At 33.0% G+C, this 16,030-nt stretch overlaps 2 protein-coding genes and 1 pseudogene across 2 annotated transcripts in view; 1 reads left to right on the top strand and 2 right to left on the bottom strand.

Moving 5' to 3' along the window:
* Positions 1 to 16,030, top strand: part of LOC130994894 (uncharacterized) — a 1,167,164-nt gene that overhangs the window by 1,131,387 nt on the left and 19,747 nt on the right. The gene's annotated exons all lie outside the window — the stretch shown is intronic.
* LOC130994402 (polygalacturonase inhibitor 1-like) lies at positions 2,607 to 3,366 on the bottom strand (annotated as a pseudogene).
* Positions 12,105 to 15,849, bottom strand: LOC130994924 (aquaporin PIP1-3). Its single transcript, XM_057920079.1, has 4 exons — positions 15,342 to 15,849; positions 14,394 to 14,689; positions 13,670 to 13,810; positions 12,105 to 12,333 (listed from the first exon to the last, which is right to left on the bottom strand). The coding sequence occupies exons 1-4, from the start codon at positions 15,670 to 15,672 to the stop codon at positions 12,238 to 12,240; spliced, it is 864 nt and encodes a 287-aa protein (XP_057776062.1). The 5' UTR covers positions 15,673 to 15,849; the 3' UTR covers positions 12,105 to 12,237.

The following is a 16,030-nucleotide window of genomic DNA, read 5'->3' as shown; positions in this document are numbered from 1 at the left end:
TGCGTTGTGCGAGGAGTTTGGGCCCCACATAAAATGTGTTATTTTGGAGTAATGTTTAAAAATATGTGGGTTATTAGCCTGTAAATACACAAAAATTTTCAACTTTTTGAAATTTAACATGACTTTTATTTTTTGCCCATAAATACATGAACTTAACGTTTTTTTTCTGATTTTTGACATTGCTAATAAAAAACTCTATTTATTATTGATGTAGAGGCCGGAATACATGACGTGGACTACGGAATATGCACTTGAATAGAATAGTTATATTCATTATTTTGATTGGAGAGTGAATTCCGACCTTCCCGTCAACAATAAATTAGAGTTTTTTCTTGTCGGTGTCAAAAATCAGAAAAAAACACTAAGTTCATGTTTTTGTGAGCAGAAAATAAAAGTCATGTTAATTTTCAGAAAGTTGAAAAAGTTTGTGTATTTACAGGCTAATAACCCAAAATATGTAGTAAAAGTGTGTAATTTGGGTCCCACATTAGTAAATTATGTTGTGAGTGGAGTTTGAGTTCCACATTAAAGGTATTATTGTGGGGTAATGTTTAAAAATGTATGGTGAAAGAGTGAAGTTTGGGTCCCACAATAATTAATTGTGTTGTGGGGTAGTGTTTAAAAATGAAAAGCCAACGAAAAAATGAGAGCCCTAAAACATAAATTTCATAATGTTATCTTGAAGGAGGCTTTGGGAGATTTGATTGTGAAATTTGAACATTTTGATTAATGTTCTTATGCACAATCACATCAATGAATTAACAACTTAATGTTTTTGAATTCACAACTAAATCTATAAGTTTACAATTAAAATTAGAATTTACAACTAGCTCGATGAATTCACAATTGAATTGTTAATGTTAGTTGTGAATTTAAGTTTAAAACTTGAATTCACAATTAGTTGTTTTGGTTATGAATTCGAGTTTTAAAACTAAAATTCACAACCAATTTGATGGATGCACAACTAAATTGCCAGTGTTAGTTGTGAATTCGAGTTTTAAAGCTCGAATTCACAACCAACTCTATTGCTAGTTATGAATTCAAAATTTAAAATTTGAATTCCTAAAAAATAGTGGTAGTCGTGAATTTGAGTTTTAAAGCTTGAATTCACGACTAGAAATAATGCTAATCATGAATTTGAGGTTTAAACCTTGAATTCCCAACTAACAATAATTCTAGTTGTGTATTCAAGCTTTAAAACTCGAATTCACAATTAAATAGTTGTGAATTCGAGTTTTAAAGCTTGAATTCACAACTAAAATTAGTGTTAGTTGTGAATTCGTGGATAATTTTTAACTTGGATAAATATCAGTTTTTGGCCCATCGTTTGGGCATTTTCTCAAAAATATCTCACCCTAAGCATAATTACAAAATAATACACATCGATTCATTTTTTTTTTCTTATTTATGGCCCGCAAAATTTTTTCAGCGATCGATATTTGACGTGTTCCAGTCAAGTGTCATATCATTAGTACACGTCAGCATTAAAAATAAAAGAAAAAAAAAATACTAAATACACGTAAACTTTAAAAATAAAAGAAAAAAGGGTTAAGGTACAAATCCACCCCTAAAGTGGAGGCCCCTAGAGCGTATACCCTCCATTCTCGACCTTGGCCCAAATACACCCCCAGAGTGTATAAAAAGGGTGCATTTAAACCCAACAAGTTAACGATCATTTCTTGCCGTTAACTCTTTTTTTTTTTTTTTTAATTTATTTGCCCAGCAACCCTCCAACCCCCACCGGTCGTCCCTTCCTATTACGACCACCGCACACCACAACTCCGACCACCACTGTTCCGCCCTAGCCGCACACCACCAGAGACATGGCAGCCTGCCACCGTTGTTCGGCCGATTGCAGAAAAACAAATGGTACTCATCTCCTCAAACTCACGGCTGCGCACACATCATTCTCATTCTCTCTCGCCAATTTCAAATCAACGCCACATTTTATCTCTCTCTGAACTCCGGTGAGGCTGCCACCTCGTCAGGTTGGCGCCGCCTTCACCCCTGATGTCGTCCTCTTCTCTCATCTCTCATCATCGTCGAATCCTCTGCTCACAAACACAAATGGTTGCCGCCCCCTTTTCCTCTTTCCTTACTCGCACGCACACGATCAAAGGAAAATGGTCGAGCCCGAGCTTCTCCCGGTTTAGGCGAAATTGGCACCCCTGGAATCTGTTCGACGCGCTTTCGTTGGCCGGAGATGGCAATGCTGTTTAATTTTCGTCCTTTGCTAAAGAATAGAGCGTATACCCCCATTTTCGACCTTAGCCCAAATACACCCCCAGAGTCCATAAAAAGGGTGCATTTAAACCTTGCAAGTTAATAGCAAGAGACGGTCATTAACTTGCTGGGTTTAAATGCACCCATTTTATGGACTCTGGGGGTGTATTTAGGCCAAGGTCGAGAATGAGGGGTATACGCTCTAAGGGCCTCCATTTCAAGGGTGGATTTGTACCTTAACCCAAGAAAAAACAACATATGTGTCACTTAGAAGGTAAAACAACCCTACCTCCGATTGTCCCAGCAGCGTGGCACTTCCCCCTCCACCTTCGATTCCTCTCTCCCCCGCCATATCCTCCGTCGATTATTGCCTCCACCGCCGATCATCCCAGTAGATCAAACTCGAACCCGTTCCTCGAAATGTCGATGCTGCTCGTGATCTTTCCTTCACCGAAGAACACCGATGCATCTCCCGACATATTGTTTCTAGAAACATCGACGAACGAGAAGTTTACGTTGGACAAAGAAGACAGAAGTGGGGTCGACAACTTGTTGTGAGATAGGACGATCGCCGGGAATCCTGGAGTTTTGGGGAAGTGTCCAAATGTTTGTGGGATGGGGCCGGTGAGCTGGTTGCTACTCAAATCGACGGCAAAGAGGAATGGGAGAGTTGCAAGAGAAGGAGGGATTGAGGCGGAGAGGCGGTTGAAGGAGAGGTCGAGATATGCGAGATTCTTAAGGTGGGCGAGAAAATGTGGTACAGGTCCGGAGATGTTAGTCCAGCTTATGACAAGGTATCTCAACTGAGATATTTCGATGAGTGAAGGTGGGATTGGGCCGACGAGGTTGGGAATCTTGTGGAGGCGGAGATTCTGGAGGTGGGTGAGATTGGCGAGAGAGGAAGGGTTGGTGCCGGTCAGGGCTTGGTAAGGGGCAATGTCGAGGCCGATAACGCGGGTGGTGGTGTCGTTGCAGGTGACGCCATAGCAGTCGCAGCAGTCGAAGATAGGATCCCATGTGGGGAAAGGGTTGGGGTTTGAGAAGCTGTGTTTGAATGTTGTCAGCGCGGCTGTCTTCGGGGTGGCAGAGCGCTGCTGCTGCCGAGAGTTGAGGGAATAGGAAGAGGAGGAGGAGGAGCAACATCACTATTGAATATTGACGAGTGGAAAGGAGAAGATGGAGTTGTTGATTTTAATATGAAATTTTTAGATTTGAATTATTATAGTCTAGTCAAGATTTGTGCTCTCTGCATTATGTAGTGGGCTGCGGTGATCCAGTTTGTGTATTTGGTTGACTTCGTTGATCACGAGCAGCATCGACACTCCGTGTTTTAATACTGCTGGGATGATCGGCGGGGGAGGGGGAAGAATCGTAGGTGGAGGGAAGCGCCGGAGGAGTCACGCTGCTGGGACGATCGGAGGTGGAGGTAGGGTTGTTTTACCTTCTAAGTGACGTATATGCTGTCTTTTCTTTTATTTTTAAAGTTTAAGTATATTTAGATCAAAGTTCAATTTGTTTTTTTTATTAATTATTTGAAGTTAATGGGAATATGAACAAATTGGACTTTGATTTTTATATAATTTATAAAATTAATGATCTCAATAACAATTTATAAAGTATTAGAATAAAAGTAAATGTCTAAAACAAAAAAGATAACGCTAACGAATGCTAAACGTGAGCAGTGCTCACATAAGGAGCCCACATAAGGTATGTAGCATAAATTTTTCTATATAAATATACGGAAATGCTAAATGGACACCAAGTGTCATGTACACTCGGTCAAAACCGGCCGATTCTCATTAACCCATAATTAGCCGGTTTTAGAGTGATTTGTTTATTTACTAATTTATCCCTTATTAAGTATACTCATATTATTGTTTTGTATTTTTCGTTTTTTAGATATCCGAAATTTATGTTTTCAGTTTTCTTATTTATTGTTTTTTCTTTCCTTATTTTTTGATTTTTGATTTTCGAAAATTATATAAATGATATTAATAGTTTATTTCTGGAATTCTTATGATTATTTGTTTCCTGTTAAAATAATCCTATATTTGTTTCCAGCTTTTTTTTTCCGAAATTAATATTATTTATTTTTATTGATGATTAAATTATTTATTTATATTCGAAAATTATGTTTTATTTATTTGTTTCCACTAATTTTATGACTCTCCTAAAAATAATCCTATTTTTGTTTCCACATATTATTTTTTTATTGTTTTGAAAATATTTTTTTCTTCTGAAATTTTGTATTTTTATATTCGAAAATTATGTTAGTTTTTTCTGAAGATTTATTTTTTTATTTTTTTCAAAAATTATGTTATTTTTATTTGTTTCCACTAATTTGGATATTCTTCTAAAAATAATCCTAGATTTGTTTTCACTAATTTAGATATTCTCATTCTACACAAAATAATCCTAGATTTGTTTCCACTAATTTAGAGATTCTCCTAAAATAATACAAGATTTTTTTCCACGCATATTATTTTTTTTTCTGAAAATTCTATTATTTATATTTTTCGATAATGTTTTTATTCATTTGTTTACACATATTTAAGGATTATCCTAAAAATAATTGTAGATTTGATTCCTCACATATTATTTTTCCTTGGAAATTTTATTTTTATTTTTTCAAAAATTATGATTTTTTTTCCACTAATAAGTAAGTAATATTAATACTTGTAAATAATTAAGTAATCTTTTTTTTTTACTTAAATTTAAAATTCTTACGTAAGTTTATTAGATTAAAGAGCTTGAATGCACACCAGATGTTGACAATCTTAAGGAACCAAAAAAAAAATTAAGAGGAGTATAACTTAAGGGAAAAGAGATGCACAATTAAAAATTAAAAAAAATTAAAAAAAAAAAATCACCCTGGAGGATTCAAACCCACAACCTCCATTACATATGAATGATACTTTGCCACCTTACCCGGTACTGGCAACTACATTAATTCATGGTTGGAAATTAACTTATGTGTTGCTGTCGCGTAATTATTGAAAAAATAAAAAACACCCCCCTCTTTAAGGAGCATGGAGGCTTCGAACTCGCGACCTCCATTACATGTGAATGATACTTTGTCACCTTACCTGACAATGGTAGACACATTAATTCATGATTGGAAATTAACTTATGTGTTGTTGTCGTGTGATTATTGAAAAGAAAAAAAATTCACCCCCCTCCATTAAAAAAATATTATAATATATTTAATTTTGTAGATGTCTTCATTTACTTGGCCAACATATATACTCCTTCATTTTTAATAAAATTTCCTTTATTATATTTATCTTATAGAATTCATTTTTTATTACAACTTCACTAATTAATTAAGCTTTATTTCATCGAGTATAATTATTTCAACTTCGTTACTCACACAATAGTGGTTCATTTTGTTATCATCATATCGATTACAATACTTGATTATAATATATTCTAATAAATTAAAGTATATGTTATATAGTTTTACGAGCAAAATCCCACCGTATGATTGACTTGAATTAATTTTCGTTTTCATTACTCACACTATAGTAGTTCATTTTCTTATTATTATATCGCTTTTAACAAAGTATATGTAGTTTTTCGATCGACGTCCCATCATATGATTCATTTTTTATTACAATTTCACTAATTAATTTCAACTAATTATTTCGCCTTCGTTACTCACACAATAGTGGTTCATTTCTTTATTATCATATCGATTACAATACTCGATTATAATATATTCAAATAAAGTATATGTTATATAGTTTTATGACCAAAATCCATGCGTCTGATTCATTTTTTTTTTCCCATTACTCACACTATAATACTTCATTTTCTTATTGTTATATCGCGTTCAATAAAGTATATGTTATTTTAGTTTTTCGATTGATGTCCCATCATATGATTCATATTTTTTAAAAAACTTCGCTATGCGCATTCAATTAATTAATTCATTAAGTATAATTATTTCAACTTCATTATTTACATTATAGTAGTTCATTTTCTTATTATCAAAGCGACTTCAATATTATATTATAATACATTGTCTTCAAAATGAAGGAAATTTTATTAAAAATGAAGGAATATATATGTTGGCCAAGTAAATGAAGACATATTCAAAATAATCCTATATTTTTTTCATTTATATATATATATATATTTTTTTTCCAATATTAAAAAAACATTTTGAAGATGTTTTTATTTAAAAAAAATGAAATACAAGAAAAAGGTGATTGGGGGAAATAATCCTAGATTTGTTTTCATTTATATATATTTTTTCCAATATTTTTAAAAAAATCGAAGACGATTTGAAAAAAAAAACTAAAATACAAGAAAAAGGTGCTTGGTGGATTTGAACCTGGGAGACCTCAATAATATGTGAGTTATACTTTGCCACCTTGTCCGGTAGTGGCAACCGCATTAGTGAAGCATTAGAAATAAAAATAAAATGAATCATATGATGGGGTATCGATCGAAAAAATAAATAACATATATTTGGATTAAAAGTATTATAATAATGCAGTTAACGCGATATAATAGTAATAAATAAAGTTTAATTAATTAAATAAAATAAATTAGTGAAGTTGGAAAAAAAATTGTGAATACGATGGGATATTGCTCGGAAAACTATATAACATATACTTGTAGACAATGTATTATAATATAGTATTAAACGCGATATAATAATAACAAATAATTATACCCAATGAAATAGAGTTGAATTAATTAATTGAAATAAATTAGTGAAATATTGTAATCGATATGATGATAACAAAATGAACCACGATCATTTGAGTAACGAAGTCGAAATAGTTATACTGAATGAAAAAAAATTAATTAATTAGTTGATTGTCATATAACAATATAACAATATACTTGAAGACCATATATTATAATATAGTATTGAAGTCAAAATAATTAAACTCAACATTCATCAAGTTTAATTATATAATAGAAATATTATTTAAGTTGGAATAAAAAATAAAGTATAGTCAATCGTACGCAGAGATTTTTATTGGAATCTATATAACATATAGTTGAATACAATGAATTATAATATAGTATTAAACGAGATTTAATAATATGAAATAATTATAGTAAATGAAATAAAGTTGTATTAATTAATTGAAATAAATTAGTGAATTTGAAAAATAAAAATGAATCATACGGTGGTATTTTGCTCGGAGAACTATATAACAAATATTTGAAGACAATGAATTATAATATAGTATTAAACGCGATATAATAATAAATTTTTGTATTATTATAAAAATAAATAGTGTGAGTAATGAACTCGTATAACTATACTCAATGTAATAAAGTTGAATAATATAATTGAAATAAATTTGTGAATTTAAAAAAAATAAAGTATACGCAATGAAATAAAGTTTAAAGAATTAGTGATTTTCAAAGAAAAAAAAAACGTAGAGAGGTTGCGCGGAAAACTATATAACATACACTTGAAGTCGAAATAATTAAATTGAACGTTCATAAAGTGTAATTATATAATTGAAATAACTGAATTGAATCGACTTCGTTACATACTATCGCGAGCGAAATATATTCATATGAACCATATGAATCATTTCACCTCATTGTATTATTAACAATAATACATAGTTTTTCATTCAAGTCTATGTTAAATAGTCTTGCGAGCGAAATACATTCGTATCAATCATTTTTTTTCTCATATTCACTAATTTACTTCAATTAATTAATATTTTATTTGAAAAATAACAAACCATAAAAAAACGAATTTGAATATTACAAAATTAAAAAACTTATTAAAAACCTAATATGGATAGATATAGGAGTTGATTTTGTTTTTATTTTGCAAATAAATAACTGGGAAAAACAAATCCTAACAAATCCTAAAATTTAATTAATTAATTAATAATAGGAAACAAATTAGCAATATAAATATCCGAAATTATAACATAATTTTATATTAGATAAAAATAAATAATATTATTTTTATCTTATAAAAAAAATCTAATTTTCGAAAAAATTAAAAAATAATATCCAAAAACAAATCTAGTATTATTTTAAGGAGAAACACAAAATTAGTTGAAACAAATTAATAAAAAACAAATAAACACAAAATTTAGGAGAAATATTTTTTGAAAAAAATAATAATATTAATTTAGAAAAAAAAAATAGCTAGAAAGAAACCTAGAATTATTATAACAAGAAACACTAAATTATTGGTAACAAATCAATGATTAAATTTAAAAACAAATAAATCAAAATCAAAACCGAACAAAAAAATAAAAAAAAATCAAATTATATAAATTATAAAATTTCCCAAAATAAAAACATAAAAATAAAGAAACAAAGGCTTAAAAAACACGCAAGGAAACAAAGTAATTAACTGAAAACAAAGGATACAAATTGAAATGGCCGAAAAACTGAAAAACTGTACATAAAATGGTAGAAAAAAAAGAAATAAAATGGATAGAATAAATCAAGGATAAATCAGTAAATATACTAAATTCATAAAACCGGCCCACACTCTAATCAAGTAAAAAACCGATTTTGTACCAGGTGTAACGTACACCTGGTGTTCAAATATCACTACTCATAAATATATGTCTATATCTATTATAAAAGAACTTTGTTATACAAAAGTTGATTTACTTGTTATATTCATTCATATATACACTTAACTTTAAGGATAATCGTGTTATTTTAAAACTATATAATCTATGAAAATATTGTTATTTAGATTAAAAAATGCCTAAATGTAATACCCCATTTTTGCTAGCTAAATTTAAAGTAATTTTTTTATACTTAGAATTATGAGACAATTCACGTTGAAGAATAAAAACGAGTTTATTTTAATTCCAACAAAAAATATTTATAAAACTTTTGTAAATTTTAATTATCTAAAATCTTGTGCATATATGGCATATTTATTTAAGTTTGAGTATTAATGATTTTTACACGAGCATTTAATTAGCGATACCCAAATATTACATTACAGATCATTTTTATTAGAAGAGTTTTTATTAGTCATATCATGTCATCTCCTACAACTACAATCGGGTGGCTGCTGCTCGCTGTGAGTGTGAAGTTAGAATCGGGTAGAGTCGGCGGTGGCTCGTTGCTGCCGTCTGAGTAAGAACAGGGAAAATGGGCGGTGGTGGCTGCTGCTCGCTGGGAAGTGCTGTCGGCCGAAGTTGAGCAGAGGAGAGGGAGGAGCGTCGGCGGCGGCTCAGCTGCTGCCGATCGGACCCAGGAGAGAGAGAGAGAGGGAGGCGGTAGCATTGTCGACCGAGACGTTGCTATGGTCGTCAGAGTGCAGAGAGAGGGGCTTTTGGGCTGGGCTCGGCGGCGAAAGGCGGAGGCGGCGCGGCGTTTGCTAAAGGGCACGTCGCCGTCTGAGTTTGAGTGTTGTGTGTGTGTCGGGAGATGGGGGGAGATGAGTTACGTGAGAAGGGAGAGCAGAATCGGCGGTGGCTGTGGCTGTTCCGAGGTTGCTGCTGCGCCGGAGAGACGACCGGCGATGGCCATTGTCGTCGGAGAAGATGGGAGGAGGGCTGTGCCGCTGTGTGTGTGTCGTGTGAGAGAGAGAGACGAAAAGGGGGAGCAGATTTGTGAAAGGGAAATGGGAAATAGAGTTGGACTTTTTTTAATGATTGGGCCTGTGCATTTTATTCTTTGGGCCGATTTTACTAACAATTCGGCTGCTGCCTAAAAATTTTGAGATGGGCTATTTTATTTAATTGAGTTTGGGGCCTTTGCTTTTAATTAACTTGGGCTGCATTTTATTTATTTATTTTAAAGAATGATTAATTATTATTTTTAAACAAAGATTGCATAATAATATTATATTATTATGTGCATATTTAAAGTATAATTACTTATTATATGTTTAAGCATGTCATGAAATTGCATTAGCGTTTTACAATAAAAGTATTTATAATTTAAATTGGTTTTCATAAATCCAATTATTAAAGAAAATCGAGTAAGGATATTGTCGGTGTCCTTAACTCAAGAATTTAGTTTTCAATTATTTATTTATTAAATTTGAAAACTCGGCGTGATGAATTAGAAATGTTAAGCACACTCACTAAGAAATAAGGTTAGCTTCACGAGACCTATTAAGAATAGAATTTATTATAGGCTTTGTGGACCAAGGGGAATACCGCTGCTTTTCCGAGATGCGTTTATGTGATTATATTCTTCAGGCTTTGCCTATCTAGGTAGGCTTACTTTCTAAATGTATAAAGTATGATTGAGTTATTAAGCTCTAAATGTTTCAATGAAATGCAAACTGTTTATCCAATAAAATATTTTGTGCACTCTGCTTCGTTTAAGGCTCGTATAAGTTAATCGATCGAGGTTCTCTCTTGGCCTAACACGTTATTAAAGAATTGTGTACACCTATTAGCTGACTCGGTAGGTTGATTTCCATTCGGGCATTAATCATGTATGAGGCGTTATAAGGGTGCTCGACGGGATTGCGTTTCGGAGCATTGGGTCCCAAATGGGAACTTGGCTGGGTTACGCCCTCAGTTCAAGTAAGCAGGAGTAATGGATCCGTCGGTGGCTAAAAGGTCCAGGATCACAGCGAGTAACGAAAAGGGAGTGTGACATGTGCGCACAAATGAAAGAAATTATTTTAACATGTTTATAAGCTCTTTCAATTTAAAACCTTCTAAGTTATGTCAATTATGATTGGATAAACTGTCTTTACGAAAATATGAAATGTTTATGAAAATGCTTGCCCACTGAATACATTAGTACTTAGCCCAAAAATACTTTCAAATATTTTCAGGTTGGCTGGCCGGTGCTGAACGGAACTAAGCTGAGGTTAGGATTCAACTTCTTATTTAGACTTCCGCTGTAGCAATAACTCTTATTTGTCTTTTGTTTTCTCAACTTAAGACTTTCATGTTAGATTGAGAATAACATCTCCGATTGAGCTTTAAGCACTTAACTCCTAGTTTTATGCTAATGAATACCGGTTATTACAAGCATAAAACAAAACTTGTGATCCAAAGGGGCATAGCCCGACTTGCTACCTTCTATTTGGTAACAACAAGGATTTTCCCTTATGTTATTTATATGAATTGGTTGCACCTCGATTGTATTTATTCATTCTAGAATTGAGGTGTTACACTAAAATATACGAAATGTTCAAAAAAAATTGTAATGTATTGAAACTAATTTGTAATATATTGAAACTATATAATCTATGAAAATGTTGTTCATTATTATTACTATTATGCTTGTATTTTAGTAAAAAAATGCCTTAAATATACGGAATGCCAAAAAAAAAAAGGCTCTAGAGCTACCGAACCCCATACAAGTTCAACCCTCCCCCCCAAACTTAATTTCTAGCTCCGTCCCGACTCGTTACCCCCCAAACTTAATTTTTAGCTCCGTCCCGGCTCGTTACATTAAGTGTGAGGTCATAGTAGGTGCTCATTGGTTATCTAGAAGTGCTTGTGGTTTTTCTAATGCATATGTTCTTTTTCATTTACCATGCGTTCCCTCTCCCAAAAGAATAAATAAAAACAAATGGAGGTTGATGAACTATAATTGAATTTAATTATGGAATGCAGATAAGGATTTATCAACATACTATTCAATATTGAGGGCGTCGCTTTAACATTAACAGAAAGTATTCAATAATATAAAATATAAAATTATTATTGCATCATAAGTTGGATAGAGAATTCCAAGTGCATTTTATTTGGTCTTATAAAGTTACTTTCAATTTAGTGGTCTGTAAGACATGTTAAACAAAATAGATACCCAAATCCTTCCCAAAAAGAAAAACGAATAGTCTTCCAATTAAAATTAGGAATATAATAAAAAAGAAATCAAGCCAAGCCAATCTTTAGCTAAAATATCAATACTTGTGTTACTATGAATGGAGAGAAAGAATAGGAAACTGTTAGAATACTTGTTTTCATTAATAAGAAACATAAGATACATACATAGAGCCTCTCATAATTTACACACAAATTTCAGTGTTTTCAAACACAAAGAGAGATAGAGTAAAATGCATGAGGAAACAGTTTGAAATCAAGCCCTGCTCTTGAAAGGAATGGCTCTGATGACTATCTGGTGGTACACGGCAGCAAGAGCCGCTCCGATGAACGGCCCGACCCAGAAGATCCACTGAGGAACAAATTAGTACTACGAGTTTCAGTCACAATTAATCTCATTCACTCCACAGACATCCAAGATAAAGGATTTTTATCTTATATCAAACAAAATAAGTAAAACCTAGATTAATATACAGTGTTAATACTCCCTCTGACCACAAAAAAATTGCTAATTCCATTTATAGTAGTAGAGCACACACAACTTCTCCCACATTTAAAGTGAGACCCTTACTCTACTAACAATTTCACTCACATTTTATTAATTAAAACTCGGATCATCCACAATGTGGCAATAATTTTTTGTGGACAGATTGAGTAAATGAAAATAGTCGTTTTCATGTTATAAATATAAAAAATAGCTATAAAGAAAACAAAAATATCGGTTTGCTCTTAATTGATGAATTCAAAGACTAATCCACAACCAAACCTATTCTTGATAAGACAATTCAAAACCAGGAATAAATTTCATAACCAAACTTGTTCTTGGTTTGTGAATTACTCTATTTAAAAAGAAATTCAAATCTAAACCTATTTTGGTGGTGAATTTAAGGGGTAAAATAGTAGAAGTGATTATATTTTTATACTCCATTCGTCCCATATATATAGACTGATTGGACTTTACACAAGTATTAAGAAAAATTATTGGAAATGAAAATATATTAGTAAACTTCCTAATATGCCCATATTTATTATTTAATGATGAATTAAAGTTGAAATAAATTAAAAAATTAAATAGGGATATAATAGTAAATGAGCAAAAAAACATTACTTTTATGGAAATAAACCTATATAAATGAAACATTACCAAAAGGAAAACAAACCTACATATACAGGACAGAGGGAATATTTTTTTTATATTAGTGGTTAGCTTTATCTTTTATTATTCTAAAATGACTATTTTATTAAGACTTAATTGCATATAAATTACTGAATTTTTAAAAGTTTCTCATTTTGCATACCAACTTTAAAATCTATATTAAGATTATCCAACTTCTATTTTTTTTTTCTCATTTTACCGTCTGGAATGATGCTATCTTGCCCATTTTGCTAACTTTGCAAACCGACGTCGTTTTAGTAATTGACGAATTTGGACACTTAGGATTTCAAAGTTGAAAAATGAAAAAAAAAATATTAATAGTTGAGTACTTTTAACCTAAATTTTAAAGTTGATGTGAAAAATGAAAATTCTTTGTAAGTTAATTTATATGCAATTAACCTTTTTATTAGTCCACTCAATTATAGGTATAGCACCAAATTATTCTTAGAAGTAAGGATATTATAGGTATACATACACCAGATTTGTGAGGATGTACCCATTTGTAATTAAAGATGTAGAGAGAGTTACTTACGTGGTCGTCCCATGCGTGACCTCGGTTGTAGATGATGGCGGCTCCGAGGCTCCGGGCTGGGTTGATGCCAGTTCCGGTGATGGGAATGGTGGCCAAATGAACGAGGAAAACAGCGAAGCCAATGGGGAGAGGAGCCAAAATCTGCAACATCAAATTTCATAACTAAACATGTTGCTTGCTTCAACATGTTCATTTCCAAACACAACAGGCAAACATCACGATTAAATCATCGACTTTTATGGATACTAATACTTCAAAATCCAAATCAATTCTTATTTATGATCTAACCGGGATGATGAGTATCAACTTTCAATGATGTAAACGAGCTCACTTCCTACAGCCAAGTCGACAATGTCCAACACTAAACTTTTTTTCATGATCATAGAGCATCAAATGTGATATATTTGTCATCTTTTCTATTCAATACTGTGAAAGATTAATGAAACAAGCTAGAAGCCTGCAATTTATACAAAAAAAGAAGATAGGAAATCCAAGAATCAAGTAACTAACGATGAAAACATGTTAGCCTGTGATGCATAGAGCATGTTTGCTCCATCCATCTCAACTGTAGTCTCATTTATGACTACAGAAGCAGATAAGAATCATTTAACTAGAAATGAAACCAATCAGAAATTTCACAATACCACATTCACACAAAATCAAGAAAACCAAAATCAGTGCTGATTTCATGAGATATATATATGTTCAATTTCAAGACACATACAGGGACATGTGAGTCTCTGGCACTTCTCTTGGCATCAGTGGCGGAGAAGACGGTGTAGACGAGGACAAAGGTGCCGACAATCTCAGCACCAAGGCCATCGCCCTTGGTGTAGCCATGGCTGACGAAGTTGGCACCTCCTTTGAGTGTCTCATAGGGCCCCTTCATGAAACCCTTCACCACTCCAGCTCCACAGATGGCTCCAAGGCACTGCATCACCATGTAGAACACAGCCCGGGTCAACGAGAGCTTCCTCGCCAAGAACAACCCGAATGTCACAGCTGGATTGATGTGCCCTCCTGTGATTCAAACATAATTAATTCACCTAAATTTTATGTCAAGACTATGTAATTACCAAAAGGGATCTCAGGAATTAGGAAGAAACATCAGATTTCATGATAAACCCTCGTCAAGATTGAATCTTTATTTATGGAGAGATACATAAGCATTGATACGGAACAATAAAGAGCCTCTAAAAATTTCAAAAAAACCGGTGGAGAAAGCATGTAGCAACCCTCAATAGGTCGATTCCCCAAAAACACAAACACTAAGAGCAGATTTCATGCCACAATTGTTGAATACAAAATTTCAGTTTTTTTAACTCTCTCTCTACACACACAGAGAGAGAGAAACATGAAAAACAAATTTGCCTAAATTGTGTGTCAAGACTAAGCATTACCAAAAGGGATTTCAAGAATTAGATACGAACATCAGATTTCATGACAAACCCTCATCAAGATTGCATCTTTATTTATGGAGATAAATAAGCAGTGACAGAGAACAATAAAGAGCCTCTAAGAATTTCATAAAGAAACAGAGGAAAAAAAGCATGTAGCATCCCTCAATAGGTCGATTCCACAAAATAGTTCGAGTACAAAACTAACACAAGCATGCAGTATTCAACTATTTCTACACACACACACACACACACAAGAGAGATCAGAGAGAGACCTGAGATGCCAGCAGTGCAGTAGACGAGAGAGAAGATCATGCCACCAAAGGCCCAAGCAATGCCCTGAATCCCTACAGAGGCGCATTTGTTCTTGGCTCTGCCCACGCCCATCACCGTCAACACCGTGATGTAAAGAAACAAGAAAGTGGCGACGAATTCCGCAATCCCAGCCCGGTAAAACGACCACGATTTCAGCTCTCCTGCTTCGAACAGCGGAGCCGGCGGCGGCTCCTTGTAGTCCTTGTCTGTCTGCGCGGCGGTGCCCAGCGGCTGTTTCTCCGTGAACTTGTTTGCTCCGAGCTTAACATCCTCCTCCTTGCTCTCCGCCATGGATGTGAAATCAAAAGAAACTGCAAAACAGTTGTTTGTTTCTTCTTACTGAAACTCTATAGAGTTGTTTGGTAAGACAAAATGGTGGGTGTGAGTGTGATTTTATAGCTGAGAAGCCATTGTTTTTGGGGGAATTTCTTAGCTTAAAATAAAGGGTTTGTTTTACTTCATTTATCCAATAAGTTTGTTCTTGCCATGTGTTATTTATATTTGTTGAAATTGAGTTTGTTTTCTCTTTTACGTTAAAATTGGATTCATACAAAAAATAAGCATGTGTACTTTCATTTATGTCTCAACATTTTTTAAACTAATGGTTGAATTTTATGGTTACTCCCTTCTATTACAAATATTTCATTAC

Source organism: Salvia miltiorrhiza, chromosome 7 (assembly GCF_028751815.1).
Source record: "Salvia miltiorrhiza cultivar Shanhuang (shh) chromosome 7, IMPLAD_Smil_shh, whole genome shotgun sequence".
Classification (NCBI taxonomy): domain Eukaryota; kingdom Viridiplantae; phylum Streptophyta; class Magnoliopsida; order Lamiales; family Lamiaceae; genus Salvia; species Salvia miltiorrhiza.
Note: the sequence above shows the minus strand (reverse complement) of the source record. Positions and strands in the feature narration are given on the sequence as shown.